This window comes from Ambystoma mexicanum, chromosome 6p (genome assembly GCF_040938575.1).
Source record: "Ambystoma mexicanum isolate Mex_15411 chromosome 6p, UKY_AmexF1_1, whole genome shotgun sequence".
In the NCBI taxonomy this organism is placed as follows: Eukaryota; Metazoa; Chordata; class Amphibia; order Caudata; family Ambystomatidae; genus Ambystoma; species Ambystoma mexicanum.
Genome location: NC_090935.1, coordinates 1,453,843,852 through 1,453,869,876, shown reverse-complemented (window position 1 = coordinate 1,453,869,876; position 26,025 = coordinate 1,453,843,852). Strand labels below are relative to the sequence as shown.

Genomic DNA, 26,025 nt, shown 5'->3' with positions numbered 1-26,025 from the left:
GTCATTATCAGGACGTTTTTCCCTTGTACAGTTGGCAGGAACGCCTTCAGCGCAAGTCTGATGGCTCTCAGCTCCAACAGGTTGATATGTAGTCTGGACTCCGGTAGAGACCAACGACCGCTGATGGTCAAGTCGTTGGCGTGGGCTCCCCACCCCGTGAGTGAGGCATCCGTGACTACTGTTATCTCCGGCCAGGGTTGCCAAAAATGTTCTCCTTTCAGAATGTTCTCCTGACAGGCCCACCACTGAAGGTCTCGAGCCACCCTGTCGGGAACCTGAAGAAGATCCGTCATTCTCCCTGAGAATTGCCACCACTGAGTCCTCAGTGCCCACTGGAGGGATCTCATTCTCAGGCGAGCCTCTGGCACTAAGAAAATGCAGGATGCCATGAGGCCTAGCAACCTCAAAAAGTCGAAGGATGGGAGACGTTGGGCATCTTGGAACTTGGTAACCATCTGTAGAATATCTTGAGCCCTCACCTCTGGTGGCGAGGCTTTTCCCAGGGAAGTGTCCAGGATCGCTCCTATGAACTGGAGTCTCTGCGATGGTATCATTTGTGACTTCTTTAAATTGAGGGAGAAGCCCAGTTTGTGAAGGGAGTGGCACACGTGATTTAGCTGGATCGGAGCTTGTTCCGAAGAGACAGCCCTGATCAACCAATCGTCCAGGTAGGGGTAGACGTGAATCCCTTCCCTCCTTAGACTTGCCGCCACTACCGACATTAACTTGGTGAAGACCCTCGGGCGGAGGTCAGCCCAAATGGCAGCACTCGAAATTGATAGTGAGAGTTGCCAATTGCGAACCTCAGGTATTTCCTGTGTTTGAGATGGATAGGCACATGGAAATAAGCATCCTGAAGGTCCAGAGATACCAACCAGTCCTGGAACTGAAGGGCCTGGAGGATCTGAGAAAGAGTGACCATCTTGAATTTGTCTTTCCTGAGGAATTTGTTCAATTCTCGCAAGTCCAAGATGGGTCTCAGTCCTCCGTCTTTCTTTGGAATGAGAAAATAAGGGGAGTACCAGCCCTTGTTCCTCTCCGCTACAGGTACCGGTTCTATGGCACCTTTCTCTAGCAGGTCCAAAATTTCCTGCAAGAGGAGCGGATCTGGAGCTTTCTGAGAGCTGATCCCCGGTGGATGACTTTGAGGTATGCATAGGAAAGGCAGGCAGTAACCTTGGGCAACTGTTTCCAATGCCCAAGCATCTGACGTGATAGCCTGCCATACCGCCAGATGTTGAGTCAACCTGCCTCCTACAGGTGTCCTGTGAGGGAAGTCCTCAGAGTGGTTTTGGGGCGGCTGATGCAGATGCCGATGGTAAAGAGGCACCTGCTGTTGCTGCGGCTTTTGAATATCTACCCCGTCCACCTCGGGTAGTTCTTCTTTGTCCCGTTTGAGCCGGTCGTCCTCTACCTCTTCCGAATGCGGAGTAGAAGCGAAAGGACTTGCCCCTCGCAGAGGTTCCTGTGGGACGAAAAGGTGTCTGACGGATTGCAGCGCCTAGGGATTTTGCTGCTGCTTTTGAAGTTTGCAGTTTCTCTAAACTGTCATCCGCCTTTTTCCCGAACAAAGAAGAGCCATCGAATGGCATGTTCAAGAGCCTGGCTTGCACATCTGGGGCAAAACCAGACTTTCTCAACCAAGCGAATCTCCTGGTTGTTGTACTTGCCGCCATTGCTCTGCTGATACTGTCAGCCGAATCAATGCCCGTCTGGAGGGATTCGCACATAGCGTCTTTACCGTCCTGTATGATATTCAGGAACGCCTCCCTTTCTTCTCCCTCCGGGATGCAGTCAGCCGCTGTAGAAGCACACTCCCAAAGTGTATGGCTGAATCTAGCAAGGGTGCAAGTAACATTAACAGATTTTAACGCCATGCTACATGCCGAAAAAAACTTTCTTTGCCATAGCATCATATTTTTTATCGTCCCTGTCCTGTGGGACGGTAGGATAAGCCGTCTTGACATCGGTAGAAGATGCTGCCTGTACCACCAGACTTTCTGGGGATGGGTGTTTTGACAAAAACTCCGGGTCTGTAGAGGATACCCTGTATTTTGTAGACAGTTTTTTATTTACTGCCGGGACGACATCTGGGGTTTCCCAGTTCGTCATAATCTTCCTCTGAAGAGCTTTATGAAAAGGCACCACAGGATCCTCCTGTGGGCCTTTGTCAAGAATATCCATGAGGTCATCTTGTTGGAAAGATTGTGAAGGTGCAGACCACCCCATAAACTCTGTGATCCTGACCATTAAGGCTCTATAGGGGGTTTCAGCATGCTCCCCCGGGTCTGGCCTAGCAAACTCCACCTCAGGGGAAGTGTCTAACCCACTTGCCTCATGTAAGGAATCATGAAGATCCTTTAACCTGCGTTCTTCAGAGGAAAATTCCTCTCTTATTGGGGTTTCAGGTCCCTGCAACTCAAATGTGTCTTCCTGTTCAGACAATTCACCCTCTTCCAGAATTGAGGACATAGTTCTCAATTGTTCTGAACTCATAAAGGGTGTAAATCCCATTTCCAAGGCAGAGGGTGCCGAACTTGTCATAATCGGCCTCGAAAACGTCGATGTCGTCGACGCCGACGTCGAAGGCTTCGAGCGTGGCGTCGAAAACAAAGGCGGAGGCCTCGATGACCTCGACAGAATTGGGATTCTACTCGACAATCTCGAAGCCATCGTCATCGAAGACCTGGGGATAGTCACTGGGTGTGTCGTGACCGTGACTTTTCTTGGCGTCGACGCCGGTGTCGAAGCTGGCGTCGAGTCGACAGACCCGTGTGTCGAAGGTCCCTTCGACTACGGCGTCGAAGACACCGACCTCGGCGTCGACGGAACCTTCGTCGACGGCGTCGACGGAACCTTCGAGGAAGGTTTGGAGGTCATAGTCCTACTCGAGGGTTCGAGACGCGCTCGAGAGGTTTCCTTCGCCGGGTACTGCGACTCGCGGCGTTTTTGACCTTCGGGTCTTTCGACCAGAGCATCGCTCTCAGCAGTCTTCAAGGGGGTCGAGGCCGCTTTCTCGAAGACGCTCATCATATTTTTGCGGAATTCCTCCCATTCAGCCCGGGAACTATGTTTCGTGGGGCAAGGGATTCTCTTTGGCGAAACAGAGGAAGAGGAAGACGGAGAAGGGGATCTTCGACGTCTCCTCTTCGAGTGCTTCGCTCTCGAGGAGTGATGGGACCCACTCCGAGACCTGGAGCAGGATGGAGAGCTCAGCATTTATACGCCTAAGGTGAGAGCTCGCCGAGACAAGTAGAAAGCTAGGCTGTGGGAGAAACTGGCGATTGGTGGGAGAAGAAATCCCATCAAACGGTGATTAACCCTTTTTCTTCCACCTGCAGAAAACTTACCCTGCAAGTCAGACATTCGATAAGAGGAAGCCCAGTCCTGAGAGTCGTCCGAGCTCTACGCTTCTCAATTGAAGAAACGATAGCAGCCCAGCCGGGATTCGTCTCCTCGATGGTGACGAGGAGACGAATGTCTCGACTTCGTCGACGAAGAAGAAGCTTTAAAAGTCTTACCTTTCTCCAGCTTCCCCCTACGCTCCTTCAGGGCCTTAGCTGTCATGGACATACAGTCCTCGCACTCTGAACAATGGTGTTCAGCTCCCAAACACCACAGACAAACTCTGTGAGGGTCAGTCAGCGACATCTTTTTCCCACAATCTCTGCATTTTTTGAAGCCGGATCGAGGAGTTGTCGGTTCCGACGAAGAAGCCATCGAGTACGGATCGAATAACTCGAGGTAAATAGGTTTAACCTGACAAAACTGAGCGACGGTATTCCGAGGCACTGAGTAAGCGCGGAAAAACGGAACTGAGCAACGGACGCTGCGCGCGGCCTTTATAGGCAGGATGACGTCGATACGGCGGCTGTCGAGGGACATCGACTCGGAGGACGTCGACGCGCAGCGCCCTCTATAGAACATTTTTTCCGAGGCCAGCAGAGCTGGAAGGAGATATCTAAGATGAGGAATACGTCGGAGGACACAATCCCTTCGAAACAGTCTTTTTCCAAGTGTGTAAATCATTCCAGGTCCCTGCTACAAAGGGGCTGAAGGGTAGACCGAGTGGGGGACTACTTGTTTGGTTGGATGTTAGGTGGGTTGGAGGGAAAAAGAAAATGCAACTGTTTCCCCTGACCTCCAACATCTATCCATTCATAATAAGGAGGGCGAGGTAATGGAACTTTTTAATATTTATAACAGGACCTCCACTTCTCGGGCATGGCCATCTTAACTAGTCTTAAGGATTCCTTAACCTACGCATCAGAAAGAAAAGTAGAAAATAATCTAACATTGGTAGTAGGTGATTTTAACCTTCAGATAGAACCACTGGGAATATTGGATGGCATCTGGGAAGACCCGGACTTGGCCTGGGACATCCTGTTGGGGGCCACCCACCCAACCTGGATGTACCAACATACATTGGGACTGCCTGCACTTTATTCGGCCTTAATTTGAGAGCATGTAACAGGCATTTTGTCAATAGATTCTCCCTCATAGATTACATCTTTATTTCAGGCGTAGATTGGGCCTGGGTAGGAGTTTTTGAAATCCGGGCAAGACCGGTGAGTGACCACCACCCCCTAACAATATCCATTAATGGCTCAGGGTGTAGGAGTACAAAACATCAAGGGCAAACACAGAGTCAATTATTCACAGTAGGAGGCCTTGCTCGTAAAACGATCAAATGGGGGAAAGTGATTGAGCGAGAGGACAAACCAGCAATTTATGCCTCAATACTCAAATAACAAACCATTTGTAACAGTGAAACTAGTAATATGGCTGTATTGAAAACCTTTGAAAGGCTTAAAGTAAATATGATTCCATACATCTCTGCACCTATGGGTAACATAAAGAAGAAAACCCTTACTAAAAATGGTTGGTATGATGCAGAGTGCTGTGAGACAAAAAAGAAAGTTGTGGCTTGTGTAGGTATCAAGGAGAGGGTCTACAGAGCTAGCTTGCGTTGGGCACGATCGGAGTACAAGAAAGTAGTACTTGTGCAAAAAACGAAAATAATGTGTGCAAGACCTATGGAAATTCCCGTCCAATGCTCAACAATCCAAAAATAATGGGCCTCATTACACGGACGGCGGTAAGGGTTAACGGTCACCGTTAATGGCAACGGTGACCGTTAACCCTTACCGCCGTACTACGAGGTCCCTTAGCGGGTTGGTGCTCTAACGCCTGCTTTTTGCAGGCGTTAAAAACCAACCCGCTAAGGGACCTCGGAGCTAATTACGGCACCGCAAAATTGCGGTGCCGTAATTAGCGCCTTCCCCATTCCCATAGAGCCCTATGGGGCAGAAATGGGGAAGGGCAATGGCGGAAGGGGGATTTACCGCCCCACCGACCTTGGGATGGGGCGGTAAATCCCCTTACCGCCAAGGCGGTGCCGGTAATTTACCGGCATGGTCCAGGGTGCTAATAGCACCCTGGATCACCGCCTTCCGTGTAATGAGGCCCAATGTGTTACACTGGCAAAAATTACAGACAGAACTGAGGGGCGGCCAACTACTGGAATGTTGTATTGGCGCAGATGACTGGTGGCCAAATTTCTGGAGTTTGTGCGATGCACTGGATATAGACCCCCCCCCCAAACTAAGATAGCAGGTGCCCCCTTGATCTATGACCACATGCGTATTACCATAGGAGAGGTGGAGTGAGCGATAACATTGCAAAAAAAGTGGTAAAGCTGTGGGCTTCATTTGATCCTGGCTGATTTGTTCAAGGACGAGGTGGGCATTTGGTCCCCTATCCTGTGTAGGGTTTTTAACTGGGTCATAAGGCAAGGTGTAATTCCAGAGTCTTGGAGAAGGGCCACAATAGTTTCATTATATAAAAAGGGAGGCAGGAATATTCCAGCCAAATACCGCCCGATATCCCTTTTGGATAGTGCGGGCAAACTTTTTGGAAAGGTTATTCTAACATTCCTGCAGGATTGGGAAGACAAAAATAACGTTATTAGTGACCTCCAGGTTGGCTTCAGAAAGAACAAAGGTACTCTGGACCATTATGTTTTGCTCCATTTGTTAGTACAGAAATACACCGTTTTAAAAGGCATGAAATTATACGCTGCATTCCTTGATCTAAGGACTGCATTTGATTCACTGTCTAGAGAAATATTATGGAACCTCCTATCAGCATTCAAAGCTCCAACCCAACTGATCTGGATAATAAGGTTATTTTGTTCCGGAAACAGTGTTTCGGCTCGATATGGTCTAGGGGGTGAAATTACTGATTCATTTGATGTTGGCAAAGGGTTGAGGCAAGGTTGCGCCCTGGCACCCCTTCAATTTAACTTGTACATACTAGTGATAATAGATAGGGGAGTGTCAGGACTGCCCAAAGATGGCCTCAGATAAGTATCTTGCCTTATTCTATGCAGACAACGCGGTTTTATTGGCTACTACACTGCAGGGGTTGGAAAAGGTAATGGCGATTTTCATGACTAAATGCAAGGAACTACAAATACAACCAAATATTGGTAAATCAAAAGTGTTCATTTTTAAACCATGTTTTGCAAAATCTAGTGCCTTGGCTATTAGGGTGAATGGAGCTCGGTTTGAACAGGTTACGAATTTTGACTACCTGGGGATACGATTCCAGGAGGCTGAAGGCTGGGTTGCACAGGTGGAGCGCTCAGCTACCACCATGGGAACATTCAGTGGGTCAATTAATGCTTTCTACACAGGACATGGTAGATTTCGCACGCAGTGGACCTGTATATAAAGCAGGCTATCCCAGCAGCCCTGTTTGGGGCTGAGTTATGGGGGTATGCCAATATGGCCAAGCTTACAACAAGTGAATATACGTTTCTGAAAAAATGTATACTATTACCCAGGAGCGTCCCCTCAGCCATGATTCTTTTGGAACTTGATGTTCTCCCAGTGAGGGTTTTAGCAACACTGAGACCTGGTTAAGATTGTGGAACCAGGAAGGGCTGGAAAAATATAAAGAAGCCCTATGTCATGTAATGTCTCTGGACAGAGGGAAATCAATCGATTGGCTCCAACATGTTAAAAAAAACACTTAATATCGTGGGCAGAGGCAATTTATGGGATAACCCTAGGTGTGAGCCCACCAGAATAAAGAGCGAAATAAAGCTTGCTATGTTTCAAAGAGCCAGGGACCTGCTGGCGGCTGACACGATGAAGCTGAAATTGGGCAGGGAATACCTTGCTTTAAAACTCGTCTGACAACATTTTTTTATTTGGACATAACTTCTCCTCCATTTGAAAAATCTTTATATGATATGGAGACTGGGAATTCTCCCGGTGGCCATCTTTACACAATCTTGGAATTAACTGAACTCGGACCAATGTCCGATGTGTGTGCTGACAAGGGAGACTATGTTGCATTTTATGTTGACTTGTGCAAAGACGAAGCACCTTTGGTGAACGTTTTTGAAACCAATACTAAAAGGGTCTTGGATCAGGGACAGAGTGTTAGGACAGTTTTTCTGAAGTCCACCTAAGGGCTTAGTAAAACCATTCAACTGAGACAGTACAAGACTCCACTCTTAGTATAAAGCTGTACCATCTGAGTTCATGGTAGCGCAGACAGAGCAGCCAGGCTTATTTTAGGAGGGACAGAGGGCTGTAGAATCAGAACAAAGAAATTGTATTATAAATATGGTCCAAAGAAACACTGACACACTATGGGCCTCATTATAACCTTTGCGCTCCCTTCATTACGGGAGCGCCTATTACGAGGTTCCCTTTGCGGGACCCGGTAAGGACGCCTGGTAAAACCAGGCGTCCTTAGCGGGTCCCGCAAGGGGAACAGGGAGCTAATAACGGGCCATTAATAACGGTCCCGTTATTAGCTCCCTCCCCATTCCCATTGAGCCCTATGGGCGCTCAAATGGGAATGGATTCCTTCAAGGAGGAATTACCGGGTCCTCCAAAGTCAGAATGACCCAGTTATTCCTCATTGAAGGAACCCAGTACTGGGACCCGGTATGGAGGCAGCCATGCCCTTATTAAGGGCATGGCTGCCTCCATACTCGTAATGAGGCCCTATGTATTGTAAAACTAAAGAGTATGGGCCTCATTGCACGTAGTGCGGTAAGGGTTTACCGGTAAGGGCACCGGTACCGGTAAACCCTTACCGCCTTACTACGAGGTCCCTTTGCGGGTTGGAACTTTAACGCCTGCTTTTTAGCAGGCGTTAAAAACCAACCCGCAAAGGGACCAGGGTGCTAATTACGGTACCGCAATTTGCGGCACCGCAATTAGCGCCTTCCCCATTCCCATAGAGCCCTATGGGGCAAAAATGGGAATGGGGAAGGGCAATGGGGGAAGGGGGAATTACCGCCCCGCCAACCTTGGAATAGGGCGGTAATTCCCCTTTCCTCCAAGGCGGTGCCGGTATTTTACTGGCATGGACCAAGGTGCTAAAAGCACCTTGGTCCACCGCCTACCGTGTAATGAGACCCTTTATTTTATATACAAGCAGACCACGAGATTCTTGGGTAAGTAAGTACTATCATAAAGCATATAAACACATTATAAAAACACAACACTGTGCTTTAAATGCACAGATCAAACCACTCACCTTATTTAGAACACCTAACAGTATTTCTAGGGGGGTAAGACCATAGGTTACTTTCTGATTACTTTCAGTAATAGAAGGGTAGTAGACCCTGTCAGTTATGCAGTGACACTCGGCAAGAAGTCACATAGTCAACCAACTTGCAAATATACTTTTCTGAGTAGTGGAACACAGATTCAAGGAACAGTATATACCTCTACTACTTTTGTAATAGCACACAGTTATACTAGGTGAGTAAGTTCTTTTTGGTGTAATATACAATTACATTTGCTTTTCAGCTCAGTGGAACACAGTCTAAGGTAAGCAAGAACTTTCAGGAATGGCCCACAGCTATTCTAGGCAGGTAAGGCAGGTAAGACCTAATGCTGTAACATATTACTACTTTAAAAAAAATGGATTGATATAGATGAATTAAATCAACTTTTCAATATACAAAACTTTGCAATTAAAACAATCAAGGTTGAAAGAAAACCAAGACGAAGAAATAATACAGTTGATAAACAATCAAGAGCATTAAAAACAAGATAACAGATTGAGGGAACAACATAACATAAGAAATGACTCTAGGTTAATTTTACCGCATGCAGGAAATTTACCATTGCAATTTGTAATGAAACATTTGTAGTGCACAACATTGTAGACCATCTTTGTGTAGGATCCAGTATTCCTAATTGATTACAGTGAGTAGAACAAAATGTCAGACGCTCACAAATTAGAGCTGGGCATAAGGACATTACATGTTCCAAGGTCTCGGTAATTTGGATGTTCAAACCGAATCGGCAAAAACCAAATTCAACTTAATAACATTACGTTTAGCGAGAAGTTCACGGGTGTGCCACAAATTAAGGCGCATCCTTAAAATTCCTGAATGTATTTTTTTACAAGGAAATTTAAGAAGAGACAGTTCCATGGAGCCAAGGCTTTCATGTTTACATTTTTCAGGAAAGGCAGTTTTGTATTGTAGGCATTCATGTCTGGTCTTAATACAATCATAACGATATATTAGGTTTTTAGCTTTATCAGGGTTAGTAAGTAAAACATCAATGGTTACTTCTGATTGTGCCAAGATGGTAAAGATAGCGTGTAACCAACATTTGACAAAGTTATGACTGGTTTTGAATATGTATTCAGAAAGAAATTTCAAGATGTTGTTCTCGTTGGTTGCCAATAAACATTTGCGAAATAATGCACATACCTTCCACTGATATTGCGCATGTAAAGAGGTTAAACCTAATTCGTAGTGTAACCAAACCCCTGGAATACACTGGGGAAGATGAAGGATCGCTTTCCAAAACTTGTCTTCAAGGTTATCTAGTACTTTTGACGACCAAGGTGGTTGAGATTCAAGACCATATAAAATGCAGGGAGTGGCTTTCTGTTTCCAGTAGAAGATGGCTGGCTTCATGGTAAAGGCACCATATCGATTTAATATAACCTTAGTCTGTGAGATTTTTGCTTAACAACATCTAAGTGGCCAGAAGCTGAGGCATCACCATCGAATATCATTCCCAGATAAATATAGTTTGGTACTGTCACCAAATTAATTTGATTGATTGTCCATCTAGATTTATTTTCGGACAGATTGTTCGGTTTGTAAATGACAATTTGAGTTTTGGTGGTGTTGATTTGCAATTCATTTTTCTCTATATAGCTGTTAAATGCATCAAGTAGGTTTGGTCTGGATTTTAATATTGTTTAGTTTGGGTGAATCTGATGGTGTTGCCTCAAAGGCCTGCCGTACATCATGCATGAAATAGTTAAAGATTGCGCAGGCGAGTAAACAGCCCTCTTTAAGGCCAGGGGCGTTAGGAATTGCCATGGACAACAACCCTACTAAGGTCAAACTGATACGGATCGATGTTTCCCAATGTAAAGATTGGATAATTTGGAACAATGTATGAGGGCAATTGTCTCTTTTAAGCTTAGAGAACAATAGAGGGCGAGAGATGGCATCAAACGCCATATGAAGATCGACAAAGGCAAAATAAATTGCCTGTTTTGATGCCTGTGCTTGAAATTTGACTGCATGGAGGCAAAGGAGGTTAATGTTCATGCCCATACTTGCTAAAAAGCCCTTCTGAAAAGGATCTCTTGTGTGGGTAGCTTTTGTCCAGATGTTAAAGTAACAAAGGATTAATTTGGCAAAAAGCTTCCCAAGCGCGTCTAGAAGCGCAATTGGCCTATAATTGTGAGGAAGTGTCCGGTCACCTTTTTTATGGATGAGCACGATAACATATTACTACAGTTGCTTTTGAGATCAGTCCAACACAGATTGAGGTAAGCAATATCTAACTTGTTTTAGGATTGCACACAGCTAACACAAGGTAAGTAAAACCTATATACTTTTTCAGGTATAAAGGCTATCAGCAACCTAAGAGGTAAGTGTAACCTAAGGCAGACTTATTTCGAACAGGCTAACAGCAAGTCAGGGGAAGCAAGATCCAATTGGGGATATTCCTACATTTATCCTAACAGGAATAGTAAAGTGAAACCAACAGCATTACTTTTGGGGAAGAGGCACAACCAATTAACAAGTGTGTAACCTAACCTTATATATACTTTTCAGAATAGTGCAACACACATTCAAGGTAAGTTAGAACTTTTGTAACTGTGCACTCTCAGAGTTACAGTTACTAACCAACTTCTTTTACAAGTAAGTAACGTTTGCACACTTGTTATTCGTTTCAAGGCAGAACCCTTTTCTGATTCAGTCCTTCCCTTATTCTATAGCATGAGTTCACTCAGAGGCTGTAGAGGGACCCTAGTGGTCTAGATGCCAGCTGCAGGCAGGGTGAGACAAGGTTCAGTTGCAGGCAAAGTCAGAGTTACAGAGGAAGACTGTTCAAACAAGTAAGTATTTCACTTTAAAGTTAGTTGAGGTCTCTGGACTTCAGAGAAGACACCCTGGGAGGATTACACAGTGGGCCCGGGTGAACGGGGTGAGTGGCCTCCCAAATCACAGAAAACACCCCAAAGCTATACAGAAATCACAAAGGCTTAAGGTAGGTAAAATACCCTAGCCAACACAGTACCTCCGCACAGAAGAAGAGTTGCAGCAGGAAGACTTCAGAACATGCAGCCAAAAACCGGTTGACGGATTCCTTTGTCAAGAAGACAGAAGACAAGACTTTAGAAGGACTTTTGCAACATAGGTCACAGGAGAAGGCTCCAGGCAACAGTTTGCTCGTGGCTGGATGCAGCGCAGAAGAAGACAGAATATTGCTGGTTGAATTCACGTCGTTTGCAAGGTCCAGCACTCTGATGAAGGGACTTTTTCAGACTTGATTCACATCTCTGGAGGTCCAGCAGGATGCCCACAAAGTTTCAGCAAGATTTGGAATTCGGAACACAGTGCACCACCAGATGGCTCAAGGTCCCAGGGTATTGGGGTATTGCAACCCCGCAAGGTCACAGCACAATGTGGGATGGCTCAAAATACAAGTCTCCTTGAGTCCAGTGGGTCTAACCAGGCTGTGGGTCGGGGTCATCAGTTACAAGATCCCCAGGTCGATTGGAAGGAAGGGCTACAGCAGGCTTCGGTTACACAGTAGGCTCTCCAGTTGCTGGAAATCGTCTCAGATGTGTTTTTTTCATCCTCCTCTTCGGTTTTGGTTCCAGTGGTCGACCACCTCTTCAGCTTCCAGAATCAGACTTTTATGCAGGAACCCAGCCAATCAAACAGCCATGCAACATTCAAACTTGGGGGTTTGGCAGTCCTTTCAGGACAGCCAGCCCGTCAGTCTGTACTGGATTCTTGCAGTCAGGCTGGAAGACAAAGGGCTGCAGAGTTTTAGCCTCCTCCCTCGCTTCCTGCCTTCACAGACACTCTGGAACACAAAGGAATTTCCCGCCCTGGATGTCAGGAGCAGGAACAAGAAAGGACAAGAAATGCTAAAATGGCAAAAAAGAAGACAGGGGCCATTTTGGAAAAATTACCGGGGCTGTGCAAACAGCCTGCGGTAAAGGTGCACCGAATTAATAAAAAGGTTCACTGCCACCAGCCTATTTTAAAGGTAAGTGTGTCCCTGTAAAATAAATGTTACATTTAAATTGAGAAAGGGGATACTCAGTATATCTCCAGCATACCACATAAGGTGGGGGGTGCTGGTCTCACTTAACAAAATGTAAAAGGGATCCATAGATCCGTTCTACCCTTGTGAACTGTGGTTCACACAAGATTAGTGAGAGAAAGTTAAAAAGGGAGCCCCAATGGCAACCCAGCAACAATAGGCAGTATGTGCCAAAAGTTGTCAAAGAGGATAGTATTAAAAAGGCATTATAGAGAGTCTTAAAAATGACACCCATAAAAAGAGTAACATGCTGTGAGTGTGGAAAAAGGTTCCCACTCACTGAGGTATAGGGAAAATAATCTACCAGTCCAGCAAAAGGTTCTGGGGTTGACACAGGTCAGGAAGATTTATCATTAATATGAACATCTTATCTAACACACAGGTTCTGCTATGATGTTCTTGAGACAGAATCTTCAACCTAAGGTTGTATTTGCAACTGCACAATATATCCATAGATCTCGGTTGTTAAGAAAGAACTCACCGGGCCTCATTACACGGAAGGCGGTAGGGGATTGCCGGCACTGGTAAGGGCACCGTTGCTGGTAATCCCCACCGCCCTACTACGAGGTCCCTCAGCGGGTCCTGTCCTTAACGTGTGGTCAGACCACACGTTAAGGACGAGACCCGCTGAGGGACTTCAGTGCAAATAACGGTACCGCAAATTGCGGTACCGTTATTTGCTCCTTCCCCATTCCCATTGAGCCCTATGGGGCTCAAATGGGAAGGGGGAATGGTTCCAGGAATGGAGACTTACCGGTGCCGCAAAGGTCGGAGTAGGCCGGTAAGTCCCTATTCCGGGAACCCGGCCTCCGGCGGCGGTAAGGGGGTAGCCATGGCGCTAATAGCGCCATGGCTACCGCCTTCCGTGTAATGAGGCCCACTGTCTTTAACTACCAGCTAAGTACAAGGATGTAATAACAATTGTAAGGTTGCGAGCAGAGCTCTCCTCTATTTTAGAAATGCATATTGCGCGTTGATAGATTTTAAATCACATTATGCTCTCCTGAATTTAAGAAATGCATATTGTGTGTAGATGGATTTTAAATCCCATCACGCTATGTATGTAAAATGATATAATGACCTGAAGGTTTGATACCGAATAAATGTTTGATGACTGTTATCACCTGATCTGAGAAAACCCTGTGCCGTGATTCAACCCATGACTAGTGGGACCAACTGGTCTAGATGCCTTTCCAGGGATCCAGCCCTTCTGAACCTTCGGAAGTGTCCAGGGACTGCCCGGTGGACTAACCAGCTCTCTCGTGGACTACCACACCAGAATCGTTGCTGTTCCGTGGTTGCATACAGAACTTTGGCAGTCGCTAGCTTATGCCACAAGTCACCTTCTCCCTGAATTTCAGTGTCCCAGAAGCAAGGGATCCTGTCCTGGAGCAGCTTCTGTGACTGGGACTGGAAGGACGCCTGTCGTCCCCTGTGTGCAGAAACCATTGCTCGAACACGCGAGTTTTGCATCAGTGTTTCTTGCATTTCTTCATCGACAGAGGTTTCATCTTGCAGCTTTACCCGACTGGAAGAATCCCTAAACCCGCAAATCCTGGGCACCTCTCATCAGAACTGACGGCGGAAGATCAAGCACCCAGCAACCGTCAGACAATCCACAAAGTCAGCTGGGAAAATCAGAGTTGGGGGTGGGGTAAGTAAACGCAGTGCATCTGTCCTCCCTGTCCTCCATAGAATAACATTGGGAATAAGTCCCTTTGTCTCCTACATTCCATTCCACTCATCTTTTGGTCACCAAACGTTGGTAGAGTATCCTGAAATATACAAAAACATTTACTTACCTACAGTAAAATTTGTTGAAGAACATCTTGGAACTGTCGCCAACACAAGTAAATTATAACTTCCAGTGAAACATAGTTTGAGAAACATAGTGGCTCCTGCGACTTTTGGGCACAAGTCCCCATTCTTCTTAGGGTTTGGACTGCTTAAGTTAGGTTATTAACTTGTTATCTGGTGCCATCATTTATTGCATCTATTTACTTATCTGTTTTGCTGAATACCTTATTTAATGTATTTATGAACCTATGGAGAATGTATATATTTGTATCGGAGTATAGCGCATTAGCACCTTGGCAGGGGAGCCAGCCAATCAGGTGGATAGGAACACAGGCTTAAACTGGCGATAAAAGTCCACGTTCCATGCCACCTGACAGCCGGATCCCCCCTCCGCCATCTTCCCCCCCGACCCTCTGCCCCCTGTTTGTTCTTCCAGCCCCCCCCACTTAGCTTATTTCAGCTGCCACGCCGCTCCTTCCCCTTGGCTCCCGCAGGCAGCTATGGAAAGGGAAGAGGCTGCCATTTTCAGACAGTATTTCCCTTTCCATTGCGGCAATATTAAGACAGTATTTTCAGTCATTGGAACAGACGCACCAGGTGATCCGTTCAATGACTGAAAATACTTTTTTTTTTAGCACCCCCGTTTACCGCTTTGGTAGCCGGGGGTGCTAATGGCCTTAACTTCCCATTCCAAGCGCTGGAAAGGAAGAGGGGGGCAGCGGCCCAGAGCCCTTGTTAAAGGCCCTCACTTCACTTGTGCCATTAACTTGGGCTGCCGGGCTGTTACCCCCCCGTTTCAGCCCTTGGGACGGGGGCTTAACGCCACAATAATACTACCTGTTAGAGTCATTTTTCAGTGTGTTTAGAAGGCCTATAATAAATACCTGTATGTTTTATACTTACTGTCTGAATTGAATTATTGTGGGCAACACTGTGTGGACTAATTGAAGGCCCCTGACCCCACTCACACTTTCCGGAGAATAAGCACTGACTGCTCATCCACGTACATTGATTGGGTTTTGGCAAACCTCTCACAGTTCCCTGTTCACTATAGTTAGGGTGGGCTCCTAAAATATGACTACCAGGCCAGATTCTAGAAATTCATCTTAACAGTTATGATCACATTAACAGAAATAGAGGTCATGCTCACTGGGGTTCACATGGGGAATGGAAAATAATACCAGTATCAAATATCTTCACGGGTCTCTCCCCGCCCAGTCCATTAAATTGCTACAAGGAACACTGCACCTAGCAGTATTTGCTCACTGACCCATAATGTACATACCAACCCAATACATTGGTTTGGACTACAGCAAACTAAGGAGTTGAGATTGTAGGAGGTTTGGGGACAAAGAAATAATCTGACTTTGGTCCCACACATTCGTATTTTAAAGGTTTGTGGCAGGCATATGTGGTTTATTTTTTTTATTTTTTTTAAACCTTTATTTAATTCTGGCAGAAGGAATAACAGGAATAGTGGGAGATGGTCCCACATTATATTCATCAGTGTATTCAGTAATGATATTATAAGTGTTGCATGGTACATCATACATGTTGTGGTAATACGTTGTGAGAATCCAACACATATCATTACAAGTTTTCATCTTACATCTTTATTACAGAGACAGGATCTGAAGCACGCCCAGGTATCACAAGGTCTCGAGCCGGAAGGGAGAGTAGCCACGTATGTGTCTTCACATTCCAGGGTCCAGGTCAGCGCGGCTAGCCATTCCCTCAGGGAGGGGGGGAGTTTGTCTTTCCAGTGTAGGAGGATGGTCCCCTTGGCTATCATGCATGCAGTACCGGCAAATGTACGGTGTCTCTTGCTACGGATTGTCGGCCATATACCAAAAAGTGGGCCTAGGGGGTTGTGTTCCAGTGTGGCTTCTGTTATTTGTTCTATCGTTTCTATTACTTGGGCTCAGTATTCCCCAAGTATTCAGGCATGCCCAGAACATGAGGTTTTAATAGTAATAATAATGTGTTTTCATTGCAGCACTTGAATTCACCATTTTACATGTTCCTAAATGTGTAAGTAACAGGCGGAACTAGTTAATGGTACTCATTGATCGACCTTGGAAGGATTAGAGGCTGTGATGGGCTTTAATCCATAGGACCTTGGAAGAGTCAGTTTGCATGCATGATGGTCTGTTGTTTCAGGGATCTGTAACACTTGGCTCTTCAGATGTTTCAGACTGCAATTCCCACCATTCCTTGCCAGCATACTGAATGGTCAGGGATCAATGAGTTGTAGTCCACAACTGCTAAAGAGTCGTAGGTTTTAGAGGAAACACAAACATACCTTAACTGTCAAACTCAACGCCTGCAGTTCTGCACATCTCACGTACCTGGGGACAGATTATTCATGTTTTTTCCCTCAAAGTCCACATGGCCGGTGGGGCACACATCTTCTTTGTCCCCAGCACTCAATGAAAATACAGAGTTGGCGATAAGGGGTCCTGTGAATACAAGTAAACAGGAACAAATAAATCATCTATAGATGTTTCAAACACTATAATTACTGGTGGATTTTAAGACTGAATATATTACTAATTGTTTTGATTTACATATGAGCACATGGACACATTAAGGATCAAACTCTTTTACTTACCTTAGGATTGCCTGTTGCTTGTCGCAACTACTTGTCGTTTACTTAGCTCCATTAACTATGGAGCGCACATAAATAAGGAATTCTCCACATATTTTTGATTTTTTCTAGATGGTCTTAATTTTTTAAAGCGGTCAGGTAAACATACTGTGATTCTCTATTTTATCTTTCTGGAGATACATCTGCTTGAATAATAATTGTGGAGTTGCTCAGATTGTGGGTTTTTTTTCTGTTTTTCCTTTTGGTGATCTCACCTATTGTGGCGTATGTATTTGGATCCATCTTATTTTTATTTATTCTTATTTTTGTGACCTGTTCACATGTTACTGTATTACACCTTTGGTAACACATATAATGCTGAAACAGTAGTGTCCATCCCTGATTACGGACTGCGTTCCAAAATGCATTGCCAATTTTATTGGACACTCTCTGGATGAATACTGCCTTTTATGATGAAATAAAAGTGACACTGGGACATTTTTACAAGAATTCATGGGCCGGGCCGCCGAATGTCAAGTAGCAGGTGAGGAGGCACTGGGAGACCCAAACCCTCAACGGGGAGACAAAAGGGGAGTCAAGACACCGGCGGTGTGCCTTGGAGAGCGGGTTGTTGCCTCAGGGGACCCCGGGAGCCGGGCGCTACGTGCTTGGGCCAGTAGGCGGACAGAGCCCCAGAGTGAGATTGCCCCTGCATGCCAGCATCTTCCCCACACGCCTACTGAGGGGGGGGGTGAAAGGGCGCTGAGGATACTACCTTGCGGGAGCTGCAACAGAAACAAACCCAAGCCCCACGCAGAGAAGGCCACGAAGAAAGGCCATACTTGACTGACTGAACTGGACTGTTGGGATCAGATGCTGGGCAGGCACAGGGGGCCCCTTTGAGGAGGGAGATAAAGGAGCCCTGAAATGCGCTCCCAGGTTGCCTGCATAGGAGCCACCACCCCCCGTTCCAGAAGTAAGAAGGGGTCTGGAGGGTGCTTTCTGAAGGTGAGAAGGAAAGGTCCCCTGCACCACGTGCTTCATCTGAGAGGCATATATACACACACCAGGGTAGGTTCAAAGATACAAAGAAGATCAAATGCCTTCCCTAAACGTTAAGCAATTCAACATGCTAACACAGGAACAACGGTTCTTCGGGAGAACAAATTATAACAGTGCGCTTATCAATCATAAATATACACTCAGTAGAAAGTCAAACAGTGTACTAGATGTCCCTAAGGGAAGAACATCTTGTCCCGGACAGGAGTGTTTAGCCCTAGGTAGCGTGCAATGGAACGCCTATCTAATAGGGATAGCTTAAGAAAATCTTTCCCTCAGCGCTAACAATTGTGGCGTTAAAATGCATTACAACAAACACACATTGGGCCTCATTAGGAGTTTGGAGGTAGCCATGCCGTTATTACCGGCATGGCTACCTCCAAACTCGTGTCCGGGTCCGCGTCCCGAAAGAAGGGGATTACCGGGCCATTCCAACTTTTGCGGGCCCAGCAATTCCCATTTTCGGGACCCGGACCCGGTACGTCCCCATTCCCATTTGAGCCCCTATAGGGCTCAATGGGAATGGGGAGGATGCTAACAACGGACCCGTTAATGACGGGTCCGTTGTTAGCATCCTGGTCTGCTCGCAAGTGCCAGTATGCACGTCTGGCCAGACCAGACGTGCATACTGCCACCCGTGAGCAACTTGTAATGTGGCGGCCCGGTATGAACGGTGCCGGTACCATACCGGCACCGTTCATACCGCGGCCGCCAGGGTCGTAATGAGGCCCATTGACTCTAGACAGGACCACAACTGATCAGCTATCTCTATGCTAGCAGAACTGGGTATTATATTCTGCCAGAGGGCAGCTCAAAACATGCGCTGCATCAGCTATTGAAACCTAGAGAAGTGTGGATTCAAAAACACAATCCTCTAGGTTTCAATAGCTGATGCAGCACGTTTTGAGCTGCCCTCTGGCAGAATATAATCCCCAGTTCTGCTAGCATAGAGATAACTGATCAGTTGTGGTCCTGTCTAGAGTCAACAGGCCTCATTACGAGTTTGGAGGTAGCCATGCCGGGTACCAGGTCCGGGTCCTGCAAAAGGGGATTTATCGGGCCATTCCGACCTTGGAGGGCCCGGTAATTCCCTTTCGCGGGACCCGGACCCGGTACATCCCCATTCCTATTTGAGCCCCCATAGGGCTCAATGGGAATGGGGAGGATGCTAACAACGGGCCCATTAATGACAGGCCTGTTTTTAGCATCCTGGTCTGCTAGCGGGTCCCGCTCTGCACGTCTGGTCTGGCCAGGCATCCAGAGCGGGACCCGTGTCAGACCTCGTAATGTGGCGGCCTGGAATGAACGGTGCCGGTCCCTTACCGGCACCGTTCATTCCGTAGCCGCCTTCCGTATAATGAGGCCCAATGTGTGTTTGTTGTAATGCATTATAACGCCACAATTGTTAGCACTGAGGGAAAGATTTTCTTAAGCTATCCCTATTAGATAGGCGTTCCATCGCACGCTACCTAGGGCTAGACACTCCTGTCAGGGACAAGGTGTTCTTCCCTTAGGGGCAGCTAGTACACTGTTTGACTTTCTACTGAGTGTATATTTACGATTGATAAGCACGCTCTTATAATTTGTTCTCCCGAAGAACCGTTGTTCCTGTGTTAACTCATCTGAGAGGCATCCACCCTCTTCTTGGACAGCTGGAAGAGCATAGCAACATAACCTGGAGGAGAGGGACCTGCTGGGGGTTTCACTCTCGCTGTGGAAAAGCTGGGAGATATCCCCTCCTGAGAGATGGGACGTCCCTGTTAATTAGTGCCCCACTGAGCAGCCCGAAAACATTGGTGCACAGTCCAGGGGAGCAAGAACCAGTGCTGAGGGGGGCACCTGAGGGACGGTGGGACCTTACCCACTACCCCTGGAGAATAAAGCGGTGGGGGAACAGACAGACACCCTATGAGTTGGAAGGGGGCCCTGGCGAAATTCCACTTTCATACTGAGGATAATACGAGGGAGTCCGCAAGTGCACCTTCAGCGCCTGCGGAGCTAGGCTCCATAAAATCAGACATACAAACCATCCTGGAAGAGATTAGGGGGAGGATGAAGGTTATGGGGGTGAGACTGGTCGACCTGTCTGCTAAGGTGACCACGCTGGAAGACAGAATGGATGGAGTTGAGGCCAACCAAACGTCCACTGGGCTCCTGGAAACACAGATGGAGGCCTGTTTCATGGAAATGGAACGACGCAAAGAGGAGCTACGCCTCAAGGTGGACGACATAGAGGACCGCGAGAGGAGGAATAATCTCAGGATCTTTGGACTGTTGGAGGGGGAGCCCCGTAGCACCTGGGGATCAAGGTGCAGGACATTATAAGGATGGTCCTAGGCGCGGAGGAAGGTGAACGGCTCATGATAGACAGAGTGCATAGAGCGAGCGGAGGTGTGCAGGGCCCATGGTCGGTCATAGCATGCATGCATTATTATGGAGACAAAGTGCGGGTCTTCGAGAAAGCAAAGCGTCTCAGAGAAATAAGCTATGGTGACTCAAAAGTGGCTATCTTCCAGGACCTCTCCGCCCACACGTTGTTGAGGCGAAAGAAGTGTGGGGCCCTCACTAAATGGCTGCAGGAAAAAGGGGTTAAATACCGTTGGGGATACCCATTTGCGCTGGTCTTCAAGGGGGAGAGGCATCACTTGGTGGCAGAGGAAGATATCCAGAGACTCACGGAAGAGCTAGTTGGCAGCGGGGGGGACCTTCATCTGGGCATGGTGGGCAGGGGCCAGGCCAGGCTTGCGCACCCAGAGGCCCTGACTCAATAAGAGGAAGGCGTAAGGGGGCCACAAGTTTCAGAAGTTAAACATCCCTCCCCCTGCGAAATGAGGATTTTTGAGGGGACAAGGCGCAGAATCATGCTGTTTACAGAGGCCCTCACTGAGATACCTGTGACTGCTGAGAAGCCCTAAAAGATTTTTTTGACAATGGGGGAATCACTGTTGAGTTGCTCTGTGCTGGCGGCAGGTACACCAGCTGTTCATTTTGTTCACTTTGTTTAAGTTCTGAATTGTTGAGAAATGAAGAATGTCATGCAGGAGGAAGGTGTGTGGTCTGGGGGAGGGTTCCGGGACGAGAGGATAGGAGGAATGGCCCGGGGCTCAGTTAGGAATGAGCGGGGTTTAAGCATCTCCCTTTCGACTGGCTTAGAGAGATAAGAGTGGGATAGCTGTTACATAGGATATTCAAGGCAGGGGAGGTGCCCCTGATGGTTCATTGATCACCCCCAGCATGACTGGGAGGTGGGGACAGAAGCCTCGATCTAAGGGAGGGGTGGGTGGTGAGGGGAGAGGGGACATAAAGGGGTGGGAGGAGGAAAAGTGGGGATGAGGGGAGGCAGAATATGCTATGGATTTCATGCAAGGGGGAGGCCCTGGGCCTCGTTGGACATAGGGGGAGTGAAGGACGAAGGGTGAAGGGGGTAATGGTTGAGGCAGCAGTTGTTACCCTGAACATAAAGGGCTTGAATTCTCAAAATAAACGATCTCTCACTAGTAATATGTTCCGCAAACAGAAACTGATGATCCTCTTCCTGCAAGAAAAGCATTATCGCCAAGGGGCGGAATCACTGATAAAAAGAAAAGAGATAGGTGGGCATTTCTGGGCTTCTCATAGAACCTCTAAGAAGGAAAGGGTGGGTATACTATTGGGTAAATCACTTCATCTGGAAGGGATTGAGACTAGGAGGGGTTTTGGGGGGAGGTTCCTGGGTGTAAAAGGGACGTACGAAGGTGCGTGGATCAAGCTTGCCACCCTGTACCCACCGAATGTTGGACAGATGGAGCAATGTTGTTAGGGGGGATTTCAATCTGATACTGGACCCCCAACTGGACTGGTGGTCAGCTAAGGGCCGGGCGCCGAAAGGAACGACGAGAAATAACCTTGCATACAGAGATCTCCTGCAGGGCCACTTCAGGGTGGACGTGTGGCGTAGGTCATGGCCGGGAGCGAGGGGGCTATACCTTTTTCTCCCCCCACACCAGTCATATACAAGGATTGACCTCCTATTTGTCCCGAAGGAGCATGACGGGCAGGTCGGGCGTCCTAAGCTATTACGTGATCAGATCATTAACTGGTGGTGATGACCTGGTGATTGCCGGGGACCCCGCAGAGTTACAGCTGGAGATGCAATGATAACTTGTTGAGAGACCAGGTGTTCTGGGGATTTTTGGGTAAAGAGGTGCAGGCTTACTTTGAGACTAATGATACCAAGGAGACGGCTATGGTGACGGTATGGGACGCAGCCAAGGCCACATTCCGGGGCTTGGTCTTTGCAGAAGGAGCCCGCAAAAAACACGAAAGGGCACTGATCGAAAGTAAGATTCGAGAGGAGCTGAGAGTAATGCACCTACAGCTCAATCAGGGGGATGTGGACAGGAAGGTATTACTGAGTGACATGAGGGACAAGAGGCAAGAGCTACACACGGTCCTAATTGGGGAGGTCATCAAGAGAATGAGGTACACCCGACAGAGGTACTATGAAAGGGGGGACATGATAGGGACCCTCATGGTAAACAGAGTTAGGAGTTGCAGGGTGGAAAGGAGGGTGAAGAGGGTCCGAGATGAAGGAGGGCAGGTTCAGAAGGGGGGGGAACATAGCGGGTTGTTTTGCTAGTTTCTATAAAGAACTGTATGCCAGACCAGACCAGCAGAGGAATCTGTGGAGGACATACAGCAATATCTGGCTGAGTGCAACCTCCCCAAGCTTACGGGATCAGAAAGGGAGGCCTTGGAGGGGGAGGTGACCGGAGAGGAGGTGCTGGAAGCCATCAAGAGTTTGAAGGTGGGAAGGCTCCGGGAGAGGACTGTTTTACAGCCGATTTTTATAAACAGTATCAATCTCTACTGGCAAAACCTCTGGCCAAGTTGTTTAATCTAATTGGGGGACGGGATACGATTCCACTGTCTTTTCTGCAAGGCTTTGATAGCTGTTATACCAAAACCGGGGCAAGACCTGGCCGACTGTGCCTCGTACAGGCCTAGCTCCCTCCTCAATGTAGACGCCAAGATTTTCGCCAGAATCATGGCGACACGTCTGGAAACTTACCTCCCCCGACTGATTCACCCGGATCAGGTGGGCTTTGTGTTAAACAGGCTAGAAGCGGACAGTATGCGTAAAACTCTCTATGTTATGAGCTCACAGGAGGTGCGGAAGAAGGGAGCGCTTCTACTGTCCCTGGTTGCTGAAAAGGCATTTGACCGGGTGTGCTGGGCTTTCATGGGGGAGGTCTTTGCATCTCGGGGGATGGGTCCAAAGGGGACGGGCTGGATAGCGGCTTATATTCAGAACCCAATGCTAGGGTTGTGGTGAACGGAAAAGAGTCAGGGCTCTTCCCCCTGCAACGGGGTGCACGTCAGGGGTGCGCCCTGTCCCTGCTTTTTATGCGTTAGTGATGGAGCCTTGGCCCGAGTCTGTTAGGGAAAATGGAGAGATTAAAGGGATGGAGATGGATGGGATACAGTGTAAGCAAAGCCTTTTCGCAGACGACGCATTACTCTACATCTCTGACCCGTCACACTTGGTCCCTTATGTGTTGTAAAGCTTGGAGGACTATGGGAAGGTGTCAGGTTTTAAAGTCAACCTGGGGAAATCAGCGGTCTTCGTAATTGGGGGATTATCGCATGAGGAAAGGGACTATGTGGCTGGATTTCCATTTAAGGTACAGAAGGAGATGTTCCAGTACTTGGGGATCAAGGTGACACGAAATCCTGGGGATATCTTCCATGGTCATTTCCTTACTGGGTAGCTGTGAAACGTGACATGGAGAGATGGGCGGGGTTGGGGTTGTCCTGGATGGCGAGGCTAAACTCTATAAAGATGGTGGTTCGCCCAAAATTCCTATTCTTGTTCCAAATGTTGCTGATACCTGTTCCCAAGTCTTTCCTAGTTGACGTAAAGCGGACCATGCAGCGGTTCCTTTGGGCAGGGATGAAACACTAACTCTGCCTAAGGAAAAGGGGGGAGTGGGATACCCAGATTTGGCTACCTACTACAAAGCGACCCAGTTGCGAGTCTTGATAGACCACTTTTGCCCGGGTTCAGGGAAACAATGGGTGGCAATGGACAATGAGGTCCTGGCCCTGGTCACGTTGGATGAGTGGTGGTGGGTTCCCCAGACACGCATCCTGAACAGAGTCCTGCACCACCTGGTTTTGGAGGTTTTGTGGTCTGTCTGGCAAGAGGGAGGGGACAAAAGCTGGCTCACGACGTGGCCATCACCTTTGAGCTGCATCTGGGCACCCCCACTCCAGGATGGAATAGAGGAACCACTGGCATTTCAATCGTGGTACGAGGCTGGGCTCAGCAGGGCTGGACAATTATGGTTGGGAAACGTTTTTATAACTCTGGGGGGACTGGAGAAGGCCTTGGGTTTGTGCAGGCTATTGCCCTTTTGTTTCCTACAATTAAAGGGGGCCCTGTCCGAGGAGAGGTGGGGGGCAAATCTTAAGAGGGAAATGACGAATGTCGAGAAATTCTCGATTACACAGACGGGGTCCAAAGGGCTAATAGTGGGATTAAACAAACTACTCCTTTTGGAAAGCCCGAGGGAGCCCCCCTTCTTTGAGAGTCAAGTGGGAACGGGACCTGGGCAGGGATATTGGAGACACGCTATGGACCCAGATGTGCAGACGGGCCCATCGTTCCACCACGTCTCTGCAGTACAGACACTAGGCCCTTAAACTCCTCCATAGGTAGCCCTACCCTCCTGTGATCATAGCACGGATGAGAGATCGGTATAACCCGCACTTTTGGAAATGCCAGCGTGAGAGGGGAGACTATATTTGTCGTAAATCTCCCCCCGTCTCACCTGTGATCGGGATCTCCCTTGTTCGGCCGCAGGACTCTTCCTGTGGATGGTTCGGGTCTTGAATAGGCTCGCCCGAGCCTCGTCAGGTTGCAGGACACGTTCAGAGTTCCGGGAAGTTCGTGGTTCCAGGGTATCCAGGATTAGCGATGAACGAGTAAGTAGGGGGGGAAATCCAGAAACAGGATAAAAGGCAAGGAAGTAGAAGGATCAAAGGGAACCAATGTAGAGAGTAAGCACACGTCGGGTTACTGCCGAAGATAGCGCTAAGACGCGCGGACCCGCAGGGGCGTGACCAATTTATAGTACGTGCCACGACGTGAAAGCTGGTGCGTAGCACGGAGCTTGGTACGGCCATGTTGGGAGGAACAAGGAGTACAAGCCCTTCGTGACAATGACCATGAGGCCCAGAAGGGGCAATTTCGCCGGGTCATGACAGCATGCCCCCTCCAAAGACTGGTTCCTCCAGGCTTGCCTGGGTGAATAAGAAGGAATCTTCTGAGCAAACGAGGGGTCTTTAAATTAGAAACTGGTTCCCATGTTCTCTCCCTAGGGGGGTAGCCTTTCCACTCGACCAGATATTGTAGTCGACCCCTCCTATACCTGGAATCACATATCCTGGACACCTCATATTCCAACTGGTCGTCCACAACAACAGGTGTGGGTTTGAAGGGTTTTCGAGTAGAACTAACGTAGGGTTTCAACAGGGAAATATGGAAGACTGGATGTATCTTCTTCCAGGAATCCGGGAGCTTAAGTCGGAAGGAGACAGGATTGATGATCTCCTTTATAGAAAATGGACCATAATAGCGAGGAGCTAATTTGTTTGGTCGTAGATGTCGAGGTAACATTTTCGAGGCTAGCCAGACTTCATCACCAACTGAATAGGAAGGTGATGGTCTTCTCTTAGAGTCTGCATATCTTTTGGTTCGATTCTGGGCCTGTTCTAACTGATCCTTTGCCTCTCTTTGTAAGTCGATCAGCGTCTGAATCCAAGAGTCAAGGGTAGGTACCGGAGTAGATTCTGGAAGAACTGATGGTAAAACAGACGGGTGATAACCTTGACTGCAATAGAAAGGGCTGATCTTCAGAGCTGAATGATCTGAGTTATTGTAGGAGAATTCGGCTAAAGGTATAAGGAGAG

The 26,025-nt window shown here is 47.7% G+C and overlaps 1 protein-coding gene across 4 annotated transcripts in view; it reads right to left on the bottom strand.

The window, feature by feature from the left end:
* Nucleotides 1-26,025, bottom strand: part of LOC138510516 (zinc finger and SCAN domain-containing protein 5C-like) — a 143,221-nt gene that overhangs the window by 94,363 nt on the left and 22,833 nt on the right. For all 4 annotated transcript variants that reach the window (XM_069626225.1, XM_069626222.1, XM_069626224.1 and 1 more), the window contains one exon: nt 16,775-16,885. In XM_069626225.1, coding sequence (XP_069482326.1) covers nt 16,775-16,885 — 111 coding nt within the window. The remainder of the gene's footprint in view (nt 1-16,774; nt 16,886-26,025) is intronic.